The following is a 12,727-nucleotide window of genomic DNA, read 5'->3' as shown; positions in this document are numbered from 1 at the left end:
CACTAATAAGTACTGTATATAGCCTGAATTCACTTTACCTAGCGTAAGATTTAAGTGACTTTGAACGTGGCATGGTTGTTGGTGCCAGACGGGCTGGTCTGAGTATTTCTGAAACTGCTGATCTACTGGGATTTTCACACATAACCATCTCTAGGGTTTACAGAGAATGGTCTGACAAAGAGAAAATATGCAGTGAGCGGCAGTTCTGTGGGCGCAAATGCCTTGTTGATGCTAGAGGTCAGAGTAGAATGGCCAGACTGGTTCCAGCTGATAGAAAGGCAACAGTATCTCAAATAACCACTTGTTACAACCAAGGTATGCAGAAGAGCATCTCTGAAAAAGCACAACACGTCAAACCTTGAGGCAGATGGGCTACAGCAGCAGAAGACCACACCGGATGACAATTCTGTCAGCTAAGAACAGAAAACCGAGGCTACAGTTTGTACAAGATCACCAAAATTGGACAATAGAAGATTGGAAAAACATTGACTGGTCTGATGAGTGTCAACATACAGAATTTGGTGTCAACAAAATAAACATAGTGTGGGGGATATTTTCTTGGCACACTTTGGGCCCATTAGTACCAATTGAGCATCATGTCAATGCCACAGCCTACCTGAGGATTGTTGCTGACCATGTCCATCCCTTTATGACCACAGTGTACTCATCTTCTGATGGCTACTTTCAGCAGGATAACACGCCATGTCATAAAGCGCAAATCTTCTCAGACTGGTTTCTTGAACATAACAATGAGTTCACTGTACTCAAGTGGCCTCCACAGTCACCATATCTCAATCCAATAGAGCACCATTGGGATGTGATGAAATGGGAGATTCGCATAATGGATGTGCAGCCAACAAATCTGCAGCAACTGCATTGATGCTATCAGATTATACTTTTTATATGGAAAAAAGTCTCTGAGGAATATTTCCAGTACCTTGTTGAATCTATATCACAAAGATTGGGGTAAAAAGGGAATCCATCTCGGTACTTGTAAGGTGTACCCAATAAAGTGGCAAGTGAGTGTATTATCTAATGCTCAAGATGATTCACATTACCTAGTTGAGGCTGTATTATTAGTTTCAGCAGTTGTTATCTGATAATAACATACTTTAAATGTCACGATTGACCAATCAAAATAAAGTATTCCCTAAACCACACCGTAATAACAGTTGTCATCTTTGTGTAAGCTATAAAACTACTTTAGCATCTGAAAGGTAGGCTGTTAAAAATGCATAACTTTATACCATAAGATCAGGCGCAAAAACAATGCTTGTAATGTTTCACTGTACCTGAGACTAGTTTTTAATACCAAATGAATATGTTTGTTAGTGTTTTTGAATAATGTCTTGCTTGTTCCATCACAGACTGAATGCTACAATCACGTGCGGTTTCTGGACAGATACAATGACACTCATCTGTACACCTGCGGGACTCACGCCTTCAGACCCCGCTGTGCTTACATAGTGAGAAGTTTCCTGCTCTCATTCTGTCATTCATATTGCAAATGAAACATCAGTGTAAGTATTGTATAGTCTCGTGTAAGATAGAGCATGTTGTTTAAACATCTGCCTTTTTCATCAGGATGTGGCACGTTTTACCTTTGTGCGTTTTGAGGAGGGAAAAGAGAAATGCCCTTATGATCCCACAAAAGGTTACACCGGATTTATTATCGGTAAATGACTTGCGTTCATATTGTTTTTGTATTTTTTGTGTTTGGTGCTTGTTTTTGAACATAGTTTTGCTGTTTTTCAGATGGTGAGATGTACTCTGCCTCCCAGTATGAATTTCGTAACATTGCTGATATACGGCGAAACTTTCCCTTCCCCAACTTGCGCACAGACGATTCCCCAACAAGATGGCTTCTGGGTTTGTTTCATTTTTTTACCTTATTTAGAATTAGAATAGATGCTGAGAAATGTTATTGTTTCCACCTTGTATTAACATGCATTCAGTGGAGCCTTTTGTGACCACTTGTTTTTAAAGCCTGGCGAAATAACAATAATCTCATATGTACGATATAAGTCATCTCTTATCCTGATAACGATATAGTCAACATTTGAAGTGGGTTTTAGGACAACTTTGATATAAAATTTTGATCCACTTCAAATGTTGACTACTGTTTATCATGACATAAGGCCTTTTCTATGAATTCAATCACTTTAGGGGTGGTCCACTACAATATCATATTTTAAACTTGTTGCTGTGTGAACATAACATCTCTGAATGTAAGATGCTCAAAGTTCAATGCAAAGGGAGACATTGGGTTTTACAGAGTTAGCTTAGCAAAGCCTACACTGAACGAAGTTTGGGGACTACAAAAAAGTACAGCCGGGCAAGTGAGGTTACAAACGCTTTAGGTTACGTGCATTCACCACGCGCACGCATCCCCGCATTAACGGGGCGTGGCCAGAGGTGCTGTAATGCTGTATTGTAGCAGAGAAAGCTAAAATGTCGTCTAAACGCTGCTATTTCCAGAGCTTGTTCTGTTTTTTCTATTTGGGCTTCCAAAGGACACGACACAAAGACAGAAGTGCTTACAATTTAATTTTAATTATGTTCCAAAGAATTATAAAAAAATGTATAGCTAGCATTTGACAAAGGACAGCTTCCAGAACGTCTCTCAGTTCAATGCTGGATTCGGCTAAAAACTCCTCAAAGAAATAGCAGCTCCAACGATAAAAGCAGAAGCTGTGGATTGTAAAGTCACAACCTGTAAGTATTTTTATTTGTTAAAATTGATCAATTATGCACAGTGTTTACCGTTAGCGGTATGTTGTAGCGAGGATGTAAACATGGATGTAACATGAATATAGAAATATGAAGTAAATATTAATGAAATATAAAACAATTTTCAAAAACTAGTTATTACCGGCCCAATATAAAATATTGCTTATTAATAAAAAGTGAAATGCAACCATTTTACTTTCTAGCCTGTAATTTTCTTGCAATGCTGCATGCCTTTGGTGACATGTAAGATTGCATTCATGCAAATGATGAAAAAGTATTACCATAAATAATGTATTTTGCGACATCACGAAATAAAGTGTAATATGTGATAATCGACTTTTTTCCATCCATATAATATAGTATATTGCATATTGTCATATTCATTCATTCATTTTCTTTTCGGTTTAGTCCCTTTATTAATCCGGGGTCGCCACAGCGGAATGAACCGCCAACTTATCCAGCACGTTTGTATGCGGAGGCCCTTCCAGCCGCATCCCATCACTAGGAAACATCCACACACACGGTCATTTACACTTATACACTACGAACAATTCAGCTTACCCAAATCACCTGTGCCGCATGTCTTTGGACTGTGGGGGAAACCGGAGCACCCGGAGGAAACCCACGCGAATGCAGGGAGAACATGCAAACTCCACACAGAAACACCAACTGACCCAACCGAGGCTCGAACCAACGACCTTCTTGCTGTGAGCACTACCTACTGCGCCACTGTGTCACCGTCATATTGTCATATTGCAATATGCTATTATATAGTGTAGATCTCTTTAACCCTTTGACTGCCACTCTACCAAACGGTTGACTATATTTTTACTGTTTTAAATAATGACTGTTAAAGTAATTTAAAGAATGACTGTTTTATATAATGGCTTACACACACAGCATTGTTGGTTTATGAAAGAAGAATCAAACAAACATAATCCTGTTGCACTACTACACTTGAACTTGGTTTTATTGTAAAAAAAAAAAAGGGAAAGCATGTTAAATGAGAATCTGAAATATTTTATGGCATACTTCAAACAATAAAGGTGATTTAGTATTTGAAATTTTTATAAAAAATATTTTTTAAATAAATTACACTTCATATTTTCAGATTTTTCATAGTATATGCATTAATTCCAGTACTTTTACCAAAAAAACGACATATCAACCATTTGGTAGAGGTTGATATTTTAGAAATTATGGGATGTGCTGAAAAAAATTAATGAAGTGTGTTAACTAGCGACATTAGGAGTTAAGAAAAGAAATTCGTGGTGGGGTAGTTATAAGGTTAATTGAAAGACCTTTTTACAGTAAGAATAATAATGATAACAATAAGGATACCAAAGATTACGTCTTGATAGCAAGTGTTAACAAGGGCCTGTAGATTGTGGCTTGCTGACCTAAATGTGTGGTCATGTTTACCATTGATTGGTTAAATTTTATTGGCAGAATGCAGTAATTTAAATAGTTTTGTGAAATAATTCCCTACTCATAATTAGATTGTGTTTATAAATGATTGAAATGTAAATCCGATTGGGTGGTAATTACTTTCTTTAAACTGTTCTGTGATTGGCTGATTTGGCTTGATTAGGCTGTTTTCATTTGACAGAAGACTACTAGTGGCATAGAATTTTTAGGAAAAGTAAAATATGGGATAAAACCTGGATTTATTTCTAACAAGTGAGGACACTAATAATAGAGCTGATATACAGGACTGTCCTGGAAATAAAGGACATCTCATCACCCTTATAGTGCCAACGTGCCAAATGTGAGTTGACAGAAATGCTGAATTGCAGAGCTCACACAAACACCCACAATACTATTATAGCACTCCTTTTCATATTGCTGTAATTTCTATGGCAGGTTTAGTAATCTAAATGTAGCTTTTAGCAGTGGAGTGGCTTTAGTATATTTGCTAATATTAAAACGCTGCTCAGGTGTTTTGCACTTCTTTTTTAACCTCTAGATCATAGGTCTTAATCTCGATTCCTGGAGGGCTGCTGCTCTGCACAGTTTTGCTCCAACCCTAATCAAACACAGCTGATTCAACTAATCAAGGTGATCAAGACTACTAAGCAGGTATGACTTGGAGGTGGTTGGAGCTAAACTATGCAGAGCTGTGGCCCCCAGGAATTCAGTTTGAGACCATTTCTCTTGATGAAGATCAAAAAAGCACTTATTTGTGAGTATATTGGATCTTTAGGCCTTTTTAGTAATGGTTTATATCTTGCTGTATTGTCTGTCAGGCAAAAATTAAAACATCTGATTGCTTATTAAGTTATGCTGTAGAATAATAAATCAATACATATGTTTCTAGTCAATAAAAAAGTAATAAATCATATTAAAAGGAACATTTCCCACAAGAGTCACTATATTTGAATCAATAAACATTGTACTCTGAACCTTCTCAGAGACACAGGAATATCTGTAAGGCTCATAATTGGTCCGTTGTGGTGAAGGCAGCAGCTAATGCTGATGTTCTGTCTTGTAGAGTCAGATTTTGTGGGCTCAGCGTTACTCAGAGAGAGCATCAACAGCTCCATCGGGGACGATGACAAACTCTACTTCTTCTTCACGGAGAGGAACACAGAGCCGACGGCTTATTCCAGTCAAACCAAAGTGGCCAGAGTCGCCCGTGTGTGTAAAGTAAGAGACATTGTTCAAGTTTATTGTTTTAAGTACTTTATTGTCATTCCAGTCAAAGTGCACAACAGAATTAAATAGTGTTTCTCCAAGCACACTCAATGTGCATCATAATCCAAACATAAATAACACAACAATATAATTCATTTATATTACCAAAAGCATTATTCCAGTCTTCATTGTGTCACATGATCCCACAAAAATCATTCTGTTTGCTGTCTTGTACGGTCGATTATTATTAGTGCTTAGTCATTCACTAAGAGGATGTCCACATAACGTTCCCTTCATAATGTCACGGCCATTCCCTCAGAGGACATCCTTACTGTCAGTGTTGAAAACAATTGTGGAAATCGCTATTGAGTCTTTTCAGGATTCTTATATAAACAGGAATTTAAAGATAACAGCGTTTATTTAAAATAAAATATTTTGTCTGTTTTGTACTGCCACTTTCGGTTTTTGCAGAATAAACGTGTATTTTTTAAAGAATACTTATTGAATGCTACTTTTATGTCATGGTTTTCACAAAAAACATTTAGCAGCACAACTGTTTTCAGTGTTGATGATAATCAGAAAAGTTTCTTGAGCAACAAATAATATTACAATTGATTTGAACTGCAGAAATAAATTACTTTATACATTTTTTTTAGAATAGAAAAGTGTGGTAATCGGTTCGGATTAATGTTTGATCCTCCCTGAAGGACATCAGATGTGTGAGGGTGTCAGCCGTCTAAATAGTGAGAAACAGTTTGTATCTGTATCTTAAATAATAATTCATTCATTTTCCTTCAGCTTTTTCCCTTTATTTATCAGGGGTCGTCACAGCGGAATGAACCACCAACTTATCCAGCATACGTTTTACGCAGCGAATGCCCTTCCAGCCGCAACCCAAACACTCACACACTCTTACATTCATACTCATACACTATGGCCAATTTGGCTTATTCAATTTACTTATACCGCATGTCTTTGGACTGTGGGGGAAACCAGAGCACTCGGAGGAATGCGAACACGGGGAGAACATGCAAACTCCACACAGAAACACCAACTGACCCAGCTGGGGCTCGAACCAGCGACCTTCTTGCTGTGAGGCGACTGTGCTAACCACTGAGCCACCATGCCACCCCTTAAATAATAATATTATTCATTAAAATTATGTAATGTAAATATACATTTGACCAGCCCTATAATGGTTCATACAATTGTGAATGTCAATCTATGTGAGAAAACATTAATTCAGCAGTCTAATACTGGTAGATCTACAGCCCTGAAAGATACTGTAAGTGTTCACAAATAATATAATATTTTCCAAATATTAACTACTGACTTGCTATTTTTGATCTGGTAAATATAGCCTTGCTCAGCAGAAAGAACTTCTTTCAAAAACCTTCAAAAATATCCAAACAGTTGAGGAAAATCATTATCTTTTGTCTGCATAATGTTTCATAATGCATAATGCCTTCATAATGTCATGGCCAGTCACTCAGAGAATGTCCACATAACGTTCGCTGCTGGCCACTCGGCCTTATACAACATTACTCCTCTACCTTGGTGTTCAACAGAAAAATAAAACTCATACTAGTTTAGAAGAAGTAGAGGGTGAGTAAACAAGGACAGAGTCTTCATTCTGGAAGTGAACAACTTTTTAAAACGACACTAGGCTACTTTAATGTGAATTGAGTATGCGAATGGCCTGCAGAAAGAAGCTATTTCTAAATTTGACTGTTGCATCACATAGCCTACTTATGTTTTCCAGAAGGCTTTCCAGAGCTCATGATGATGAACTGTTGACAGTGTTTTTTGCTTTTACCCATGGCTGTTATTCAAACTGATGTTCAATAAGATATTAAAAAGTCTCTCAGGTATTGTTATTAACTCAAATCAAATGTGAAACAGGTATGAGAAGCAGTAAATGTCTTGAGTTTGACGATGTTTTGTTATTATGAGTGTTGTGTCCTGATTCGCCTCAGCAGCATCACAGTTGAGGATTAAAATATTCATTTCGTGATGTTACTTTGTGAAGACAGTGCCATAATACAGTGACGTAACACATTTTAGCGATATATCAAAACAGTGGTCGTGTGCATGGGTACATTTTTGACTATTGGCAGTTTTTGCTGTACAGCGACCCCTGGCGGTTATATTCGTAAATGAGCTAAACGTATTCAGAGCTCCATAACAATATTAACCTGACCTGATCAAACACTACGATTCTCAATGTTGTAGGTTTTGCCACTGTTGCTGGGCAGATAAACCCCGATACCCAAACTATCTCTCTCTTTCTCTCTGGCTCTTCTCCCACACGCTCTCTCCCACCTGCATTACTCTCATCTCATTTAGCGTCTTCATTGTGCTTGGATAAACCACCCAACAGTTTCCCCTCACTGTTATCGCCATTTATTTCGTGCCTGCATTCACTCTGCAGTGAACACTTCATGGCTCTGGGAAGCAGGTCAGGTCCCTTACTGTTTGACTTACTGAGTTAAAGAAGCTCCGGTCCAAAGTAGGCCACACTACACTCACACACACACGACAACATGCCAGATTACACACATGTACTAGTGTATATACACACATATATATATATACATACAAACACTGCACAGTACAATTCTGATGTTTAGGGATGGTACAATACATTCATTCATTTTCTTTTCAGCTTAATTAGTGGTTGCCACAACGGAATGAACCACCAACTTTTTTAGCATATGTTTTACACAGTGGATGCCCTTCCTGTCACAACCCAACACTGGGAAACACCCATACACTCTTGCATTCACACACATACACTACGGACAATTTAGCTTATTCATTCATTTATTTATTCATTTTCTTTTCGGCTTAGTCCCTTTAGTAATCCAGGGTCGCCACAGCGGAATAAACCACCAACTTATCCAGCACGTTTTTACGCAGCGGATGCCCTTCCAGCTGCAACCCATCTCAGGGAAACATCCCTACACTCATACATACACACATACACATACACTACGAACAATTTAGCCTACCCAGTTTACCTGTACTGCATGTCTTTGGACTGTGGGGGAAACCGGAGCACCCAGAGGAAACCCACGCAAACACGGGGAGAACATACAAACTACTCACAGAAATGCCAACTGACCCAGCCAGGGCTCGAACCAGCGGCCTTCTTACTGTGAGGTGATCGTGTTACCCACTGCGCCACCATGACGCCCCGATGGTGCCATATTTCGTGATTATTTTTAAAGATCTTTAAAGGTTACATTTATGATTGTTTTGTTATTTCCCAATAATATATTTTAATATGTATTATTATGTATGTAAAATGCACACAATAAAGAAAATTCAAGAGAACATACTCAAAATGTTTTTTTAACCTGTATTTAAAGGTAACCTCATTAGAATATTATTATACTATAAGAATACTACAATATTATAAACATTAGATTTAAGACTTTAGATGCATACAACACCAATATAACTTCCCAATAGGTTTTACTACTGTTGTTTATTTTCCTTACTTACTTACTCCCAGGGCCATTTATATATCGAAGTTGATATTTAACCGCACCATGCTGGTGTTTCGTAACATCTAATTTTTTTCTGAAATGGGTCGTTAGCCCAACGTTCAATCCCCAACCTGGAGGACCAGGACATACACACATACACTAGAGACAATTTAGCTTACCCAATTCTACAAGTAAAATAACAAAATAAACAAGTAAATAACAGGGTGAGAATTTGATAAAGTCTGAAAACGTGGTAAAAATCAGACGGAGCTTTTTTTTCTGGATTGCTTTTTAAAACTGTCTGTTGGGTTTAGGGAAGGAGGAAGGTGGGTCAGTCGATCAGTCAGTTAGTCAGTCGACAGCGGGTGGATTTACGTGAGAACAGCAGGTGCGAATGGCACTCGCGTTAGAAATTTGAGATCTGAAAAAGCGTACACAACGGCTTCAGGTGGATTCGCGAAAACAACAACTGCAAAAAAACCTAGCTCCTGGGCCGTATTTGGCACTCTCCAGAAATGTAGATAGAGGTATGTTTTCAGAATGAGCCTGGGTTGAGTAATGTTTAGTTTACATATTAACAGATCATTATTCATGTACTGTTATTTTAAAGCGTTACCCAATAATCTGTTTACTTGGATCATGTGACACCATCGGCTGAAACTTTTGGTATGAAGAAACTACAAAAGGATCCATTTCTTTTGCTCTCTGTGTTGTATTTGAGCGTCTCAGTTCAGTTTTTTCTTCTTCTTGACTCAATGTGAACTGACACCTCAATTAGCCTGAAGGTCCTCGTGCTCCTGCTAAAGCCTGATGGAGCCTGTTTTCAAGCCGAAAGCTGTTAGCACATTTAGAACAGCTTTTTGTGCCCACAACTGTGTCATTTCAAGCTGAATATTTAATCCAGTAGAGTTTCACATACTGGTGCTTGGTGTGTTTGGATGTGAACTACTCTCTAGGGTATATGTGACTTATGCAAAAAGCCTTAGGCTGGTTGAAATACATCAGATTATGAAAATTTTCGGTGTGCATGTGATTTGGCATTTATAGTCTGATGCAAGAGCTACAGAATCATAATTTATCATTTAACCTTAATTATTCCACTTCCCATTACATTGGGTGATATTAAGTTCATTATTTGTTAATATATATTTTTTAATATCTAGTTTAGAGTGACTTGTTGTGCCCCTGAGGAGATGACTTTTAAAGAACTGCAGCCTATACATAATGCATGTGAATGTTGTGTCATTCCTACTGCTCTGTTGAGGTAATAAAAACGCTTTTATGTGTAATTTGCTGTGGTTTTTTATATTATGTTTGTGGTTCACAGGGGGACATTGGAGGCCAGAGGACTCTTCAGAGGAAGTGGACATCCTTTCTCAAGGCCAGGCTGGTCTGCGCCATCCCTGATTATGAGCTTCAATTCAATGTCCTGCGCAGTGTGTTTGTCATTGAGGGAAGCAACGTACATGACAGTGTCTTTTATGGCGTTTTTGGACTTGAGTGGTAAGAAAATTGACAAGAATTTGACTATTTTTGTGTAATTCAAGAACTAGTTGAGAATGCCACTTAAAGGGATAGTTTTCTCACTATTTACACAAACTCAAGTATTTTTATGAATTTCCTTCTTCTGTTGAACACAAAATAAGACATATTGAAGAATGCTGGAAACCAGCTGCCAATTACATCCATAGTAGAAACAAAAAATTACTATGGAAGTCAATGACTACGTTTACATAGACGTCAGCAATCAAATTATTTGCCTTAATCTGAATAAGACAATAATATGATTAAGGTGTTTGCATGAGTTTTTTTGAATGTTCTTTTCATGGTCCTGTTTTACATGTTATAGCACATAATTCGATTGACGTCATTGCGTTACCATGCTATCAACATTTCCTCTGGAGTTTCATGTAATTTCCGCGGTTTCATTTTTAATTTGTCGACTTTAACTGCAGTTTGGCACTTTCACTTTCATTCAGGAACATTTCATGTATGCCCACCAAACAAACGAGATATTGGATGCAAGTATGACCTGCTGGAAGAGTGTTGTTTTAATGAAATTTGATAGCGCACACCGAATGGAAAGAAAAAAACCCTTCGCATTTCGCAAAGCAGGTGACTGTGGTCCTTCTCTGACTCATAGATATATATACTAGATGTCGCATACCCTATTGCTGTCTATTGGAAGGAATACGTTAATAGAGCCACCATTTTGGTACAGAGTAGCTCTTCTTTGAAATGAATGTGGGACCAAGGTGCAGTGGTGGACTGGCCATCTGGAGCAATGATATATACACAAATATGCATATATCTATGATCAGGAGTTTTACCGGTGGTCAGTATGTAAATATTTTTTAATATTATGAAAATACCCAGGTTGCAAAGAATTCTGGCCCAATTTTGGCATAAATCTGGCACAGCAGGCATTCATACAGCACTGGCATACAGCATGTGGGCCAAACAAGTAACCAAGACCTACAAAATGTGCTGGGCGGGGGGGCCTGAGGATCGGAATTGAGAACCACTGCTGTAAACAAAGGATGATGCTGTGAACAACAGATATTATTAACAGATTGTTGGATAAATGTATTGATGGTTGGTTGGATGGTTTAATGGATGGACAGCTGAATGTTTACTATAAGCAATTGATGAATGGATGAATGCATGGACAAATGTTTTCTGTAGTCATTTGGACAGAAAGATAATTTAAATAATGGATGGATTAATGCTAAATGGTTTGTTCGTAAATGGTATATGGATTGATACTATAGATAGATAAAAAAGATACTATAAACATTGACGGATGGATTTAGAGTTGGACAATTAATGTATATGTATGGATGGATGAAAGGATACATACTATACACTGGATGGATAGTATAATTTAAATGGCTAAAGTGACTGTATACTGTCAAAAGACGGATAGTTGGATGTACAGTAGGGGAGGATGAATGAATGGTTACTGTAAGAATGGAAATTTGAATACTGTAAAGGATTGATGGATGCCATAATGGATTAATGAATGGATGCTATAAATGAAATTGATGGGTGGAGGGGTGGATGGATAGATACTATAAACAAATATAAAGATACTATAAATGGAGCGGATGCTTTGATTGATACATTTATTGATGAACTGATGGATACTATAAAATGTACATAAAATGTGGATGGATGGATGGATGGATGGATGTTTACCATAAAAAATTATGGATTGATGGATGAACACTTTAAACGACTGATAGATTTCTGCTAAATATTTCGCATTATAGTTTCAACTGTTTTTCTTTAAGCTTACTCAAAGTAGTCAAAGTGCAATATAATCACTAAAGGTTTTAACTTTGGCCCTACATTGACTTTCCGAGGCTTTAGTTTTAGTGGGCTGAAATGTTTTTAAGTGGGTGAGAGGTGCTGCAGTCTCATTAAATGTGATGCGAACAGAAGCAGCATTAATCTGCTAGCATGTGACCCTGTTATCCTCCTTCTCTGAAGCATTTTAGCATGTGAACCCATCTCTAAATATTCCTCTGTGCTTTCCTCACTATAACAGGGACACTCACAATAGGACACAGGGCACTGGGCCAGTATTTGAATTGGCAGAATCAAGAGAAACAGAGTATGCAGAGTCACGCCACATTAAATTGTCCTTCAAATGGGACTAGTTGGGGATTAAACATCTCCTATAAAGCTTGTTTCTAGGTAGTAAACAGGACAGAGCACTGAGTGGCAAATGTTTAGCGGCCTGAGGGGAGTAATAACATCAGTATTTCATTGTGAGGATTTTTAGTATTGTGTTCGCCAGTGTAAAGAAGCGCAATGGCTTTGTTTCTGTGCTTGAGTGTGTTATACACTTTACCTTTCTCCATAAAGAT

The 12,727-nt window shown here is 37.8% G+C and overlaps 1 protein-coding gene across 1 annotated transcript in view; it reads left to right on the top strand.

The window, feature by feature from the left end:
• Nucleotides 1-12,727, top strand: part of sema4gb (sema domain, immunoglobulin domain (Ig), transmembrane domain (TM) and short cytoplasmic domain, (semaphorin) 4Gb) — a 46,990-nt gene that overhangs the window by 24,807 nt on the left and 9,456 nt on the right. The window contains exons 4-8 of the mRNA XM_056470212.1: nt 1,368-1,466; nt 1,585-1,675; nt 1,756-1,869; nt 5,222-5,376; nt 10,183-10,358. Of these exons, the coding sequence (XP_056326187.1) occupies nt 1,368-1,466; nt 1,585-1,675; nt 1,756-1,869; nt 5,222-5,376; nt 10,183-10,358 (635 nt within the window). The remainder of the gene's footprint in view (nt 1-1,367; nt 1,467-1,584; nt 1,676-1,755; nt 1,870-5,221; nt 5,377-10,182; nt 10,359-12,727) is intronic.

This window comes from Danio aesculapii, chromosome 12 (genome assembly GCF_903798145.1).
Source record: "Danio aesculapii chromosome 12, fDanAes4.1, whole genome shotgun sequence".
NCBI lineage: Eukaryota > Metazoa > Chordata > Actinopteri > Cypriniformes > Danionidae > Danio > Danio aesculapii.
This window is presented reverse-complemented; position numbering and strand designations above follow the sequence as displayed.